Here is a 17,205-nt window from a genome sequence, read left to right on the forward strand (position 1 = left end):
AGGTGATATGTTGTAGGTAGTCATGTGAAATACTATCTAATGCTGAGGTTTAGTTTTTTAATTTCTGAGACATATTTTATAAAGTACACTTGGGTTTTGCAGCTGATGGATAATTTAGCAGGTAGAAAATTGTCAAATCTTAGAGAAGTTATTAAAGTGTCTGTATTTTTGCATACAGTATTCACGGAGACTTTTTGTCCTTTCTGGGAAGCTAGAGGGAGTATAGATTAAAGCTCCGCATGTCCCAAGAACCCACTAGGAAGGCAGATTTCAGCCATGAAGATCCAGGGTAGCCATTTTGGAGAGCCTGTCATCTTATGACATGTTAGCAACCACTGTGAACATTGCTTTTTAACTCTGTATGTGATGCTTTCTAGTATCTCCTTTTATTTCTTCCTTTATGATCCCAGTTTACAGTTGGTTTAAATCTTTAATGTGGTTTAACCCAGCAGGCAGCTAAACACCACACAGCTGTTTGCTCACTCCCTCTGCCCCACCCCCACTGTGGGACGGGGGAGAGAATCGGGGAGGGAAAAAAAAAAGTAAAATTCGTGGGTTGAGATAAAGACAGTTTAATAGGACAGAAAAGGAAGGGAAAATAATAATCATAATAATGATAAAAGAATATACAAAGCAAGTGATGCTCACCACCCGCCAACCGATGCCCAGTCAGTTCCTGAGCAGCGGTCGCTGCCCCCCGGCCAACTCCCCCCAGTTTATGTACTGAGCATGACGTCCCATGGTATGGAATGTCCCTTTGGCCAGTTGGGGTCAGCTGTCCTGGCTGTGCCCCCTCCCAGCTTCTCGCTGGCAGGGCATGGGAAGCTGAAAAGTCCTTGACTAGTGTAAGCACTACTTAGCAACAACTAAAACATCGGTGTGTTATCAACATTATTCTCATCCTAAATCCAAAACACAGCACTGTATCAGCCACTAGGAAGAAAATTAACTCTACCTCAGCCGAAACCAGGACAAAAGGGAATTATTTCCTTGGTTTTATCATATATGAGGAAATACTAGAGAATTTCAGATCAGAGTAACTATAAAAGATAGTTTTCAACTGAAAACGTCCTTCAAAAAGAACTATCTAATTTACAATTTGCTGTTATAGATGCTATCTTCTAGATTAAATAGTGCTGTCTTGCTTAAAATAGAAATAATATTAAATCTTATTTAAATATGAAAATAAACTGTATTTGTTGTATCTAATAAGGTTAACATAATGGAAGGCTGCAGGCTTTTTCAGTTTTCTTAGACTCAATTTGGCAGTCTTAGACTGCAATTGTGTTTTAGTAAATTTCTGTTCATAGAAAGTATGCTTTTCCCCAGGACTTCTGTAAAAGTTTTAGCAATACCAATATCAGCAGCAGAAACTCTAAACCAGAACTGGTCAGCAAGCAAGAGGCACCCCCAGAGAAAAAACAGATGAAAGAAGATGAAAAAAGAATGAGTAATGTTGTCAGGATTGTTCTTACAGCTGTGTGAAAGACATCAACGTGTAGTACAGTAGGAGAGGAGCATAATTTTTTAAAGAGTTTAAGTAGAAGGTATAGAATTCAAAATACTTAATATTCTGTCAAGTTACATAAACTGTAGTCTTGTTAAACTCATCTTTTCTTTGAAATACTAAGGGAGGTTGCTAAGAGGTGGGGGGGATGTCAAGTGAAATGGCTGCAATGGTGTTATGCAACAGAGTTAATTTCGACCTACGCTCTGCTTCTCTGCAGAAGAAGTTGAAGAAGAGTCTGAAACTACTGTTGAGGTTGACTTGACTGATAAACAGAAACATCAGTTGAAGCACAGAGAGCTCTTCCTTTCTCGCCAGTATGAGTCCCTTCCGGCAACGCATATCAGGTAAGAAAAAGTAAATACAGTTTATCTGTGTATTCTGTTGAGGTGGATTGCCTGCCAGTAGCCCACCTGCTTGAACACTTCAGCCTTTATCTTGCAAAAGGATGTGACTGATCACAGCTGAGTTGTGCCAGGTTGTCCCATGAACTGCTTTGGAACCGCCTTTGGTTTTTCCATTTGTTACTTCGTGTCTGAGCCTTGGGAAGGGACAAGAGTCTCAGAGCTCTGGCTTGCCAATTAGAGCATCAGTTCATAATGTTGTATAAAGTCAGTCTATTCCTACTTTGGAAGAGTTGTTTTATTAATTCTTCTGCTGGCCAGAGGAACTTTGACCATTTTGTTGGCCCAGAGAAAAAACACAGATGAGTTTAGAAAGGAGACAGTGACTCAGTGGTCAGATCTGCAATTCAGGGCTGCACGCATTTTAAAAATGCAATTACCCCAACTTACTTCAGTAAATATGAAGAAGTAGTCATGATTGATTTTGGCTAAATGTTGCAAAAGCATTTCAAGTATTGTTTTAAATTGCCCTAATGCTAATGTAGGAAGAGGCTTGCTAAAGCTCAGAAAGGGTTTGTTGATTGCTTTCTGTAAATGATGTAACACTCATGTCATCTTCTGTTTAGCAGTCAAGCAAATTCTTTTTGGGTGTGTGTGGGGAATGGTGTACCTAGAAATGGAAAAGAAAGAGCACAGTGACAGGGGGGAGTGTAGTAAGTGTAAAACAAGGGCTCTTACATTGCATTCTGAAGGAATCTTTGTTTTCTCATTACATCCAGCTCCCCTCAGCTGTTTGAGACCATAAATGACTAGAAGCTACCAAAAAACCCAAAGTATGTGCTCCAATAGGAGAAACACTTTGTATGTGCATATGTATTTTCTCTCTCATTGGCAAATGTGTGGCTTATCTTCCTCACTGCCAACATAAAAACTGGAAGTTGGAAATTTTTGTATTAATTTCCTATGCTTGCTTCAGCTACTTGTTCTCTGACTTTGAGAAAGTAATTTAAATGTCAAATGTCTGCTTCTCCAACTATAGCATAGAGATAATAATCCTGCGCAGTTTCTTTTACTTAGTTTGACATTTAGATATTGAAATAAGGTGTTCTCTTCGTAGAGAGAAGATTACGTAGAAGAAGTTTTGTAAATGTCTTCTCACCTCACAACTCAGGGAGCAAATACGGTAGAGGTTCTCCAGTACACACTTCACAAAGAAGCCAGAAAAGCACGTGCATTCATAGTACATGCAGCACTGCACACCAGGCAAATGCAGAGTGATGACTTGCATCTGCTTTTCAGAGTAGATGAATGCTGTAGGGTTATGCTGTCATGTGTTACTAAGACCTTTACCAGACAAATTCTGGAACAAGCTTTATGTAGTCTAATGACATTTTAACAATCTTAGCTGTATTTTAAAAAGAAACAAGAAGGAAAATGCACTGCAAAATACTCCTTATTTAGCTTTTAAACTTATTAATGTTCAGATTATGTGATTCTCAGTAGCTTTCATAACTTCTATTAATTAGCTTGTCCTGTAAAAGAGGATAGAAATGTTGTGAAGGTAGTACTCCTCCAACTTTCTCCCATCAGTACTCCAGAATATCCAAGGATAGAGATTCCACAGCCTCCCTCGGTGTCTGTTTCAGTGTTTGACCATCATCGTGGTGAAAATTTTTTTCCCGTCATCTAATTGGGATTTCCCTTGTTGAAACTTACTGTCCACTGCCTCTTGTCCTATCACTGTGCTTCTCTGAAAGGAGCCCAGGTCCATCTTATTTGTGTATGTTTTCATTAAGTAATGGAAGACAGCAGTAGGATTTCTCCCTTTAGTTGTCATACCTTAAGAGTGAACAAATCCGGTTTAATATCTTCTACAGACTTGCTGAAAGTGTATTCAGTTAACTTGTTAAGACTGTTAATAAAGACATTAAACTGTTGGCCCCAGTATCAGCACTTGGGGGATGTCCCCAGTAACCAGCTGCCAGCTGGACTTTGTACCACTCACGACAACCTTTTCAGCCTGGTGGTCCAGCTAGTTTTTTTTCCAACCTTATTGTCTACTTACCTAGTCCATATGTTACCAATCTGGCTAAAAGACACTATGGGACACACTGCAGGCCTTGCTAAAGTCAGGGTAGACGATGTTCACTGCTGTCACTGGTCTATCAAGCCAGGCATCTCCATATAGGAAGCTAGCAGATACTCATGCAACAAAAGTCTGAGTAGCTCCATTCTGTGGGCTTTTGCTCGCACCACGTGCAGTTTTAGCCCCTAGGTAGGAACAAATGGATTTACAGGAGAAAATAAATGGTACATTGGAATGTGGAGTGGAGAATGGAGATAAGTTCTCTCAAGAGTAAGAATGCAAAAACTCAGTCCCTGTGGAAGGAAGAGAAAGCTAAAAGTGATTTTAAGAGAATGGAGGAGGCTGAACGGTCTGTAGTTGCTTTTGGCAGCTACAGATCTTGGAACTTCTACTGACATCTTCAGCCAAGAAAAGAAACTGAGTTTGGTTGCCTTTCTGCTTGTAGTTTAAGGGAATAAAATAATTTTACCTGGTGTGGTATCTTTCTATTTAATTTTTACTAATATACTTTTACTGCTTTTGTTTCGCCTTTCTTCTTTTCTTAACTTTACTCTTTTTACGTTTTTTAAACTGAATGGCAGAGAAAATTACAGCCCTCCCCCGCCCCCAAACCCCTATGACTGAGATTACTTTTATTCTAATTCACAATTACAAATACAGTAATGTCTCATTTATACACCTGGTGCCACTACTTTATAGTTGAGATGCCTTGCAGTTATGTTAGCAGGTTAGATTTCTTTGATGTGTAAGTCTAATTCTGAAGCTCTTTGGTCTGTAATGTTGAGATTTGAATAATTCTGATATAATTTGTTTGCTTTTGAATCACTGAAATACAGTTTCATTCCTTAATTCTCGTACTTTTTATTTTGCTATATACGTTATATGTAACTCTCTTGAGATATAATTTATTTTGTTACAAATATTGGGATTTTTTAGACTTCATCTTGTTGTCCCTTCACATTAGGTGTCACTATGCCATTTCAGTAACTTTAGGAAGCGGTATAAGTTTTGGCACCCCAAAAAAAGCCAGATTAGAAAAGTATTGGAAGCGTGCAATGCAGTAGTAATTAATCATGGCAACACTGCCTTGTGAACACAGCATTCGTGCAGTGGAATGTATTTAAGAAGGTATAATTGCCTAGCTCAGTGCAGCACCATTCTGGAGTGATGGCATGTGGTACAGTACAAGCTGATGTACTAGTTTGGGTCTCAAAGACAAGGCTTGTTACCTTAGTGCCTACTTGTCAAGTTACAAGTGAAACTATTCCCTCCCCTGTCTGCTCAAATGTGTAAGGTTGGTAGCATCCCTCCAGTGAATTATCTCCTTCCTTCCTAATCCTGCACGTTACAGATGCAGTTTTGCAAGGCACCGTAATCCCCTGATGTCCTTGTAACATGGTTATACTGCCAGCCAGACTCACTGAACGCTCTCCTTCATTAACATCACACAGTAAATGCACACAGAATTCATGCAGATGGCTCCTGTAAGCAATGCCAGTCCCAGAGAGGGGCTGAGTTGAGCTGAAGCGCTGTGTGCTTTAACTTGGGTTTTCAGAGATCTGAGCATTACCAAATAACAGCATTTTGGAAAGGCATGAGAAGGCACAGGGGGAAAAAAATGTTGAAAGTTGTCGTAAAGATGAAATTGTTTGCCAGTGTTGTAAAATTCACCATAAAAGTTAGCACGTGGTGAAATGGGTCCCTTGTATAAAAATTAGCAAATGGTTATCTTGTTGGAGAGATGCACTGGGTTATCTGACTTGGGCTTTACATTTATTTTTCACTCTTAAGGTCTGAAGAGTTAATAGGTGATAAACACATTTAGATTGCTGTCAAAGATCGCATTAACTTCTAAGATAATTTTTAATTGCTTTTAAATTTAATACTTCATATGAGTAGAAGAATTTCTTTATCCATCAGGGTTCATCTTGCCATTTCATTATCTTTGCTTAATTCTTGTTTGCTAATAACTGTGTTTCAGTCTCGGGGTTGTGGTTTTTTGTGGGTTTTTTAAATTATTATTAGTGTTTAGAAAGCATGCATAAGCCAGGCATTCTCAGATGTCATCATAAAACCAGGTGTGAATCTTTTGGGCTGCTCTATACTGCAATAACACACACCACCCTTTAAAAAAAAAAAAATATGAACACATTTATGCAAAGTAAAAAGAGGCTTGTATACAGACTATTTGACTAAAGTCAAAATACCTTGAGAATGGAGAAGAGTTTCAAAGAGTGGTGGCCATTTGTGAAGGGGAAAGAGGATTTCAAATACATATATTTGGTTGCTATCACGTTGGTGACTTAGTTTGTTGATACAGTTGTGTGGTTTTTTGTTAGGGTTAAAGAAAAAAGTACTACTTTGTTAAAATTCGTTCTTAGTTACAGCAGGGTTACAAATACTTATCTTGAGTAAATAAAAATGAAATTTGCTAAATTACTTCTCTTCAACAATCTTTCTGGTAAGTTAGAGTTTGAATACAAGTTTTTAAGAGTCCTTCCCTGGGACCAAAGCAGAGCGATTATGGGATTGTCATGACCTGTTTAGTTGTTCTTTTACCTGATTCAGGCCACACAATTTTGTGCAGTGACTGTTGACGTGATCCCAACAGTTTGTGCTTGAATTAAATTGTACATTTCAGTGCGACATCCATGCTTGGTTGAAAAATTTCCAAGTGATTTACCATATTCTTTGTAGTTTCATCAGTTGCTAATTATGTGCATTTGTCCCACTCTACTTTTTTTATAAGTGCAGGGATTCTGGTCACATAGTATTTTTTTTAATATTTTTTTTTTCTCCTGGAAACTGTGTTTTCACTGAGTACTTTTTGCTTTTCTTGGGCACAATTTCAAGATGCTGAAATTCTTGCTGAGCTTGATTTCTGGACTCAACATGGCTGTGTATGACACCTGTGCCTTATATGCATGTTTGTCATTATGGAGATTATTCAAATAATTGTAATAAGTCTACACCCTAATCTTTAGTGGGGAGTATTTATTTAATCTGTTATTGAATGAACTAAGTGTTTCTTATATTTTTTAGAGGATAATATTTGTTGCTTGGCATAAGAAGCAAATTCAAACTTTCTGTATACCTATGGCCTTAATTCAGAAAAACTTTCTGAACTCTGATTCTGAAATCTTCAGTGCTTTCTAATTTATGAATCCTTCTTATACATACCCTTTATTTAAAAACAAACAAACAAACAAAATAAAACCCAAAACTATCTTAAGATGCTCTTGGCTTGGTTTATTACTTCCATTCCCATGCAGAAAGGAATTCATGAGCCTTTTAAGGATTGTGACTGCATAAGATCATTTTATTAAAAGCTGATTAATATGACTGGGGAGAAGGTGAATATTTTTGCAGAATGCCTGTGCATGTGTGACATTAAAGGGGTTCCCAATAGTCTGATCATGAGAAGAGTTCTTTAATTTTTACCAAGAAATTTGGAGCCTCTGCATATTTTCACATGTAAGCATACAAAAAATTGTACTTAAACTTCTAAAGTATCAAGCTGTAAGAATCTTGGTTTCCCTCAGTTCTGAAATTGCTCCCTGTATTAGTTTAATACATTTTTACTTTCTTTTTTTCCCTATATCTTTTGACATCATTCTGATTGGTAATGCAGTCCAGAACACAGTGTCTTATTTTTTTTAGTTTGGTGAGGTTTGGTTTTGTTTGTTTGGTGGGTTTTTTGGGGTTTGGTTTTTTTGTTTGTTTGTTTGGGTTTTTCTTTTTCTTAAATTATCCCCTAGCTCCTGGGTAGACTAAAGTAACTTTGGTTGGTACTACTTTGTAGACATACCAGAAAAAGTAGCATAAGTATGTGCAGTTTATAAAAACATGTAGTCTTTACAAACTGCCTATAAGAATGTGATGCTTTTTAGATGCACAATAAATGACTCAGTTTTACCATACATCTTTCTTTATGCTGTGCTTTCTTCTTCATTATCTCATCAGGACTCACTAATATTGCTACTTCAAACAACTAAGGTGTAGAGAAATAATTTTTTTCTGAATGTGGGATTCCTTCATTTAAAGCACGCCAGATGGTCTGAAGCTCAAGACAGATAGCGCAGGTGATTTTACAGAAGAAATGTGACTTTTTAAGGCATTGCACCTTAGGATTTAGTGGTATTACCTCAGGATTTCTGGTTTTGGCATTCTTGGCAAACTAGAAGTTTCTGGCATACGGGGTGGGGAGGGGGTGTGCATGCATTTATATACCTCATATATATGTGTGTGTGTATATATGAGATAGAAATTTTAGGTAATTTTTAAAAGCTTACTTTGAGCCTTACAAGCCTGATTTGTTTTCTGGCATAAATCAGACTGGATAAAGGAGTGAATCTGCTTTGCATAGGCTTGTGCTTACCTGATGATTTGGATTGTTAAGAAAGGAATTCTTCCCTTCTGGATTGAGTTTACTTAGAGCAAAGGGACTTTTGAAGCATGTCTGATTCCTGCCGCCGCCCCCCCCCAATCAAATTCGGAGAATTCTTACACGAATTAAGATGAAAATTCAATCTAGGCCAGAATCTTGTTTTCAGATGTGGTCAATAGCCAGTACTAGTAACAGTATAAGAAAAAGTGTATTTATCAGTGGAAGGGTATCACTTACCTACCTGAAAACCAGTACATATTTCCCTGTAGTGACATAATTACAAAGTAGGAGTCTTTCATATGGTGTAAATAAGTTCAGTTGCATGGAATGGTGTGCATTGCTTCTGAGCTGGGTGACCTTGTAATGTCACACTGAAAAATCATTCCTAACTAGCCTCCTGTGTTTTTGTTCAACACATGCATTGCTGCTGCTGTGCTAAAAGATAACAATTTTTTACTTTTTAGCATGAATTAATACCTAGAGGAAAAATATCAATGACTTGAGTTTCCTACAATAGTTTATAGAAAGTATATATATGGTTATGCTTATTTTGAGATATCAAAACATGTAGTTTTACTGTGCCCAGACAAAGAAAACATTTACCTCTCTCTGTAGCGCTCAGTGCATTGTTCTTTCTACTCAGTGTTTTCTTCTCAGCTACAGAACACAAGATTCAGTCGGTAATGTAAACTGGAACAATGCTAGCATAAATCCAGTTTTAAGTGAAAATGTGTTAAAGCTTGTTTCAAATGTGTGTGCGTTCATAGATCCATACATTCACTTCTTCACATTTTCTACAAGTATTAAGGTAAGATCTTCTGGTAGAGTTGTTGAATGCTTTGGCTCTTCAGCTAACAATGTAGTAGTTTAAACATATACACTGCATAAATTGTTACTGAATGTAAAGTCTCCTTTAATTTTGTCTTTTGTAATTTGTTTCACATTAGGAATGCTTTGTCCTGTTTAGATTGTGACTAGACAACAGTGGTGAGAACTATATAAAAGTTGGAACCTTAAGAATATGCAAAAAAATTTGAATATTATCTACAGATTACTTTTAAATCCATGTCAGTTGTGCATGATTGCTCCAAGAGACTGCCTTTAAATCTTACCGATTTGGAGTGCTCAAAATCAGCACTCCAGCTCTAATTAAGATTAAAACTCTGAATTTTTTGACTAAAAGCCATATGCATGGCTGGGCCATCCATATGATCTATGCATATGTTTAGATGCCAGGCACTTAGTGTTTCATTTAGATGTACATAAATCAGTTTGCGGTGCATTCTGTTCTTAATTTTATTTGATCAAGAGTGTTATCAGGTAATACCAAGTTTATTGGTCTATCTTTTGGCCACAGATACACGATCTTTACTGTTTGGGAGGTTGGTATCCTTTTGTTGGAGACACAGGTCCCAGTAGTATTCACCTATCAAATGTTGTTTTGTTTGGTAGAGTTTTTTTTCTCATGTTTCAATTGGCTCTGTAAATGAGCAGAGTTAAACCCAGGCTAATTAAGTATGAATCAATACAGTGCAGATCTTTCTTCTGTCAATTCTAGATATTGATTGAATATTTTAAAAGTCAAACTCTAGTTAGGGGTCTGCTGCAGATTTAAATCTCTATGATGATGCTTTTATTTTCTTGCTTATAGTGTTGTGCAATAGCTTGCTCTCCAGCTTGTAAGTATCTTTGCAATCTGGAGAACTTGAAATTTGCTATGAAGACTTTGGTATGTGTCTGTCAGCATCATTCTGTGCTCCTTAAACTGCGCTTAAAAGTAAAATACACAAGTACTCTCAGTATTGGCTTCCCATAACTGAGGAATCAATTTCATACAATTAGCAGAAGCTCTTTGGACTCCACACTTCCTAGTCTGTGGTTTGGTGATCATCACTCCAATTTAGGCTGCTTGTAAGGGATCAAAGCTTGGCTCAAAGTGGTTGGTTGATTGGAAATCTTCAAAACACTTTCCCATTTAAGACAGTTCAGGAAAAACCTTTTTTATTTAAGGTAGCTCTCTCCTCCTCAATATCTGTACCTTTTTTCCCCCTTCTTTCCCTTTATGCCGAATATGGGAAAGGTTACTCCTGAGTTCTACTCCTGCACAAAACCTTTCTACCCCTCTTTATTATGCACCTTCTTTTTAGTTTAATCTCTGGTTGTCATTGAAGTAACAGCATATGTTAAAATCAACTCGGATTTTCCTCACGAGCATAATATTTCCTAATATTCTCTCCTGTTATTTTGTTCTCGGACTGTCTAGCTAGTGACTCACACTTCTGTGTTCCAAATCTCTACTGAGACACCAACATTTCTTCATCAGCAAGAGACAACTGGTATATCTGTACAGAATTACCCAACATCATTCTGTCATATTCAGGAGGGCAATTAATAATTGTTAATAGCAGAATTTCAGAGTCTGGGGGGTCATGCCTGTGCATGTACTATTTTCTTTCTTCAACTTGCATCTGAATGACCAGTGCATATCAAGTTTCATTGACTTGGTGGGAACCCAGAGCAATGAGTTCTGAGAGTTCTTACACTGCATCAATCTCGCCCAGACTGCATCTACGTTGCAATAGGAAACTCACATGGCATGATACCATACCCATGGGGCTGCCTTTTCCACTCCTATGGTTTGTCCTGATTAACAGGCACTGTTTTGTTTCTTTTATAATTTATTTCTGTAACTTTTGTTTGCATACCTCCTGTCCCAAGAAATTCTTATTAAAATAAGATTTGTATCTCATGGGCTGTCTCACTCATCTGGTGAACGCATGAAGAAAAGCCTGCAAGAATAGCAGAGTGGGAATTGTAGAGCTTTCCGCTGGTTTAAAAGTAGGAGCTGTGCCGAAACAAACAAGGACTTTAAAAGATCAAAACAGTTGCTGTTGATTTCGATTCATTTTGGCAGTTTTAAAAGATCAGTGTTTACATCAGTTTTTTAAATTTGGTAAAGATTTGAAACTACATTTCTGATTACTTGAAGAAAAAAATTATTAAAGGACAGTTACCCAGACAGTGCAAAGAAGAAGTCTGATTGATTCCCCCCCACCCCTCCAGATATGCATTAAGTGTATCTTCTGGAGAATTTGGTGGTTTGCTCTAGGTTGTTTAACCAGGCTATATTGAAATCTTTTCATTACATTGTCTTGTATAATAGCCTTGGTAGTACTTTTTTCGTACAGCTTAAGTTCTTGAGCTGGTTATCATCGTCTTGTGTCTTCATTGGAACAGGTTAGTAAGGGAATTCTTGTACTTCTCTGTTCTAAATATTGATCGTTGACATGGTCTTGTCTGAATTATGTTCCCCCATGTTTTTCATTCTTCCATTGGGTCTCACTCAAATGTGGTGCTTTTTTGTCTTTAGTTTTCAAGGCCTATCAAGGTCCTATCTCTGATTACTCTCTTTAAAATCTCTCTTTCAGGACTCACATGTTAACTGACATCTCGTATAGAGTGTTAACTTTCTTTAGCTCCTTATTGAATTGTCCAAGACAGTCTTATCTAGGAGTGTCTCACAAAGCTGCCATTTATTTTCTAGTTTGTTCTTTTTATTCTCCTTTTCTTTGTTCCACAGTAAAAAAAAACAAACCAAAAAAAACCCCAAACAGAAAATAGCTCCTCAAAACAGGGAGGGGAAGAAAAAAAAAAATCCTTATGTTCACTGCACTAAGACTTCTACCTACCATGATGACTAGTATGTCTTGCCATTTCCCTATAATCCTCATTAGTGTCTCTGTGCTTTGCTGTTTCAGTTGTAGATGGTTAGCATTTTGGTTTTGGGACTATATGGTCCTGTCTTTCTGCTAGGGTTGTTAAAGAATTCTTTTTCTACAAAATCATTAAAGCATTTTTTCCAAAGTAGTATTTTAGAGTATTTTTTGTGTAAAGTGTTTGAGTCTCATTTCTGTATTGCAACAGAAGGGCTTCACTGAAGTATGGAAGTAGGTTGTAGGTGTGGAGAAACAGGTTGTTAGGCATCCCTTAGCTGATGGCTGTAAATGATTGGGAATTGTCAACCTGCTGGTGGAGTCACCCGAAAGATATAAAAAAAATTTACAAGCAGACAAGAGCTTCTAATGAAGGGGAGTGAAGGGAGGTGCAATATGTGAAAACAGCTTTCACGTGGTTAATGCTTTAAAGAAAGAAAAAAGTTATGAGTTGCAGCTCTGGTTCCTAGGACAGGGGAAGCAATTGAATCCTGAGTGGTTTATATGATAGAGGCTGGTAATACCATGAGCATATATATAGGCAAGCTTTGTTGTCTCCTTTTACTGCAAGACCTCTAAATTACTTTTTATTGCTGACTGATTTAATACTATAACAAGTTTTGTTGGTATTGTTGGCTTAATGAAAGAACTTTTTATGTGTGACCAGTTTAAATACAAAGTACATCTAAGAGCAGAAAGGATTCTGAAGGGACAATTTCATCTCATCAGAATTAAATTATAAGTGAAGACATAAAAGCTAACATTTTTTTGTTTGCAGTTATTTGTACATTGCTGAGGTATCCAAAACTTTCCCTCAACATTCGTACAAGATAAATTTTGCCTAATTTTGTAGGAAGAAAAATTATTCTTCTGAATATTTTTAATTTGAGAAAAAGGTCAAAACCAGATATGTAATCTTAACATCATTGAGCCCTTCTGATGCTATGAACTAGTAATTCACCCTGTTGAGACCAGTTAAGTTAAGAATGCTGCTTGGTGGAGGAATATAGCTTAAATCAGAGAATAATGGGTAAGAGGAAGAAGGTTTCTTATCTGAATAAATATTAGACAACTCTTCAATCCCCCCCCTCCCCATTTCATGAAAGCTGGGTAATTCTTTGTAATTTTTACCTTAGTTTGGTTAGTTTTTGTGACAAATTTCAGGCAGGAGACTCCACCAGTAGAACAATGAACTATGGCATTATACTCTACCAGTCTATAAATAATACTCAAAACCTTCAGAAATCCTAGTGTCTTTGCAAAGAGAGTATCATTTTATTTTGTAAATGATATATTATGTAACTGATCTTACAATCTGGTAAATGCAGTGCATGTTCTCTTTCACTTTACTTGTCTCCGTAGGTAGCTAGCTCCCCCTTTTTTTTCCTCTGTCTAGGTTAGAATAGTAAGATTTTATCCTGTTATATTGATTCTTTATTTGATATAGCTCCATCTGTCCCAATTACCTGAAGTTGTTTAAAAACATTAATGGACGAAGTTCCAGAATCCTGTGAGGAGGAGAATATTATATTTAAATGCGGAGAAGGTCTGGATTTTTTAGATACATGCCTTAGAGAAAGAACTCCAAGTCTTGTCTTAATGTGGTTTAAACCACATTAACTTTCTCTCCAGGGCATTTTGATTATTAGTGTTGGAGGACAGGGTGAAGAGTGCAGTGGTGGTTGGAGGATATTTAGGGACATATCACTGCAGATCTGTATTCGCTTAAGTTATTTCCTAGGCATCCATGATGGAGAGATGCCAGAGACAATATAACGAGCTAGGTGCTTGGTTCAACCCACTAGACCATTTACAGTAAGCTGAGAGAATTTTCCTCTGATGGAAAAAAAGAGAAAGAGGAGATATATAAACGGTAGGCTTTTGTGTGTTTGGTAAAGATTCTAAGTAATTTGTAATAAGTATTTCAGGTTTCGAGATTCTAGAAACTGGTAACTGTAATACAGATACATTTTTTTCTAATTTTGACTCTATGTAATTTACCTGTTTCAAATGCTTTTTTTCATTTTAGCGTGGTATCTACTACTGTATGTCTAGTATTGTCTTTGTTGAGACTCTAGTCTGTGCATGTGAGATATCATATATGCATATAAAATGTTACCTGTGTGTGTGACTCCAGCCATTGGATGGTTAAAATGCTGTACAAGGAAATGTAACATCAAATAGACATTCACTCACTTAGAAGATGTGCTGGGGGGATTAATCTTATCTCTTAATGAAATAAAATGGAATTTTTTAAGTTACCAGCAATGAGGTATAAGGTCAGTCAATAAAATACTCTTGCAGTCACAATGACAGTGAAGGAATTTCTCTGCAGTTATTGGAGTTATATAAGGGTAGGCTGTAGTGGAGAGGGAGCATACTAGAGGTATATGGAACAGAAGCAAACTGGAAAAGTAAACTCCTGTTTAGCCTTTAACACTAAACAAAAAATTCCGTTCAAATAAAGTTGACAAACTGACTTTGTGGTACAAAATATAATTACTTTTTAGAAGTGTATTTAGAAGTAAGTGGAATTATCAAGGCCAAAAGCTTCAAAAAACATTCAAAGACATGGTCGGGTATAGAGGTTTCCTAGTTCTCTGCTGCAGGAGTCTTTTCCTCTGCTGTTGTGTATTGTGCTCAGATTTTTCTCGCTGATCTTCCCACCATTTCTCTTCGTTGGTGTAGTTCTACAAATACGGAGGTTAAGAGAAATCCAGGAGGTTATGTCGTTTAACACCATTTCCTATGATGTGCAGGGGTGATGAATAAGACATTAGCTGGGTATGTTCGCTTAATGATCAGCTGTGAACAATTGGCATATCATGCTTATGGTTGAGCTTAACAGTTAACATTCACTGAAATGGACGATGCTTTTTACAGTAACTTCTTTGGTGTTATCTTAAAATCAAGGAGGTCTCTGCAAACAATTATCTTTTCTATATTTGCGTGCTGGTCTGTTCCATGGGAGAAGGGTGGTCTGGGCAGAGGTCCTATGGCCATATGTATAAGGCCGCTGGAACCTCCTGGTAAATACTGACCAAGCTGATAGAAATTGAATAAAACTTAGGCACGTGAAATATGAGGCGATGTATTTCAGGGGTAATAAATACACATTATTATAAAATGGTAGTTCGGTTAAAAATGATAGCATAAAACTGTCAGTTGCTAGCAAGATGATTCAGCACACTTAACATTTTTCATCCGCATGTATGTATGATTCTTTAAAATACCATTTGTTAAACATAATTCTGCAGATTATTTGCAGAGAAGTCGGAGGCAGAGGAATTTGAGGCCAAAGCAATGTTGTGGGGGGAGAGGGGGATGAGAGAGGGGGGAGAGAAAGGGGTGGGGGTAGTGGCGTCAAACTCCCATTGCGTTATCTACATGTGTTATACACGGGCAGATCTGTACCACTGCTGAATAACGGGAAGCTTTCTACTGGCAGCCGGCACAAAAATGTGGTAGTTAGCATTTTAATGTGGCCATAGAAGAAATGAATAGAATTCCATGATTAATTATTAGAAGTAATTCCATTCAAAAAAGAAAAGTACTGTACTTCTACAGGCCATTGGTAAAACCTTACATTGTTTCTAGTTTGGGTTATTTGTTTTCAAATTAGGCACTGAACTTACTGGAGGTGAGTCACTCAGAGGTGATGTTTCATTCATCCAGGCCTTTATGTTAATTGTATGTGTATTTATTGTTTGCCATAGTACCTCTTGTTCCTTTATTGCTTCTCTACTTCCGAAAGTGTTTCCCAGTTCTGCAGAATTCTTATATATTTGAGTGCTTGGGTCAGTACAGCCATTCATTTTGTTGCTTTGATGTTAATTTTGGTATCTTAAAAGTATGGCAAAGTACATTTTACTATATTTTTAATGTAAAAGTTTAAAGTATGTCTAGGTCATTTTGTTGCAAATAACTTTTTGATGTAATAAAAAATTGAACTTTTTACAACGTAACAGTTCTCCCTTATGTTTGTGTAGGGGAAAATGCAGTGTTGCACTTCTGAATGAGACAGAATCTGTGCTGTCGTATCTGGAGAAAGAGGTAATATGTGACTTCTATTTGGATAAATATTGGGATGGGTTTATGGTTTTTTTTATGGCTGTATTTTTAATTAATGGGCAAACAATACTTTGAAAATCTTTTCTTGAATGATAAGTTAGAAAAATTATGTTGTTGGAAACACTGATTTTAAAAGTATTATTGGATAAAAACTTAATTGACACTCTTAAATAATGGCTTTATTATGAATATGGTTGTATTTAGAAAATAATTTGAAGTAATTCATACAGTGTTTTACAAAAGAAAAATATACAGACTTTTTTCTGTAGCGGATACTTAAGGGGGAATTCACATGGCTTTTTTTTTTTCCTTATTTTTTCCTTTTCTTTAACTTTTTTTTTTTCTTAGAGGTGTTCCAGAAAGAAGAATTTTCCATAGTCAGTGGACAGAGAGAGCAAGAGAGGCTTCTGTAGAGGGCAACTTAGCATAGGCGTTTAATTTTAAGGGTTCTGAATTACTGTATGGAAGGTGTCTCCTCACGCTTCATTTCCTGTGGAAGGAACTTAGGGTGCTTAGCCTTACCAGAGGGGAAGAAAATTCCCCAAGAATTTGAAAGATAATTGTATTGCAAAATACCTTTCAAAATAAACATACTTTTCTTTGGAATGTCTTAATATCGCATCAGGCAGACAATGTTTTTTAGCTGAAATTAGCATGTCTTTATTTTTAAATTTCTACACCAAAACCACTGATAATTGGTAAAAATGTTTCTGAAAACAGAACTGCCCTATGCTTCAGGCGCCTGTACCACATACACCAATACTATTTTTGTATAAACCCTTTTCAGACACTGACAGTGTTTTACACTTTTTGAGACTGATTTATAATGCAAAGTCAGTATGGTAGAGGTATTTAGGAGAGGAAACATGTTGAATTCGGAAAGCATTTAACGTTAATTCTTTTCAAATCCATTGATATATTTTTGTGTATGAATCGTTTCATTATTGCTCTGTTCTGAAATAACTTGTAGCAATGAGAGAAGCCTCAATTAGCCATTTAAAAGTACTCATGAAACATCTGCATTTTTTAAAATAAGGATTAATGTACCAAACCTGTGCTCTGTAAAAGTGTGTGAGGGGGGTTACTTTAGTAATTTC

General features: G+C 36.8%; 1 protein-coding gene across 1 annotated transcript in view; it reads left to right on the plus strand.

Moving 5' to 3' along the window:
• Positions 1–17,205, plus strand: part of MTA3 (metastasis associated 1 family, member 3) — a 179,162-nt gene that overhangs the window by 60,130 nt on the left and 101,827 nt on the right. The window contains exons 5-6 of the mRNA XM_009325345.1: positions 1,728–1,854; positions 16,027–16,090. Coding sequence (XP_009323620.1) covers positions 1,728–1,854; positions 16,027–16,090 — 191 coding nt within the window. The remainder of the gene's footprint in view (positions 1–1,727; positions 1,855–16,026; positions 16,091–17,205) is intronic.

Source organism: Pygoscelis adeliae, unplaced genomic scaffold, assembly GCF_000699105.1.
Source record: "Pygoscelis adeliae isolate BGI_AS28 unplaced genomic scaffold, ASM69910v1 Scaffold96, whole genome shotgun sequence".
In the NCBI taxonomy this organism is placed as follows: Eukaryota; Metazoa; Chordata; class Aves; order Sphenisciformes; family Spheniscidae; genus Pygoscelis; species Pygoscelis adeliae.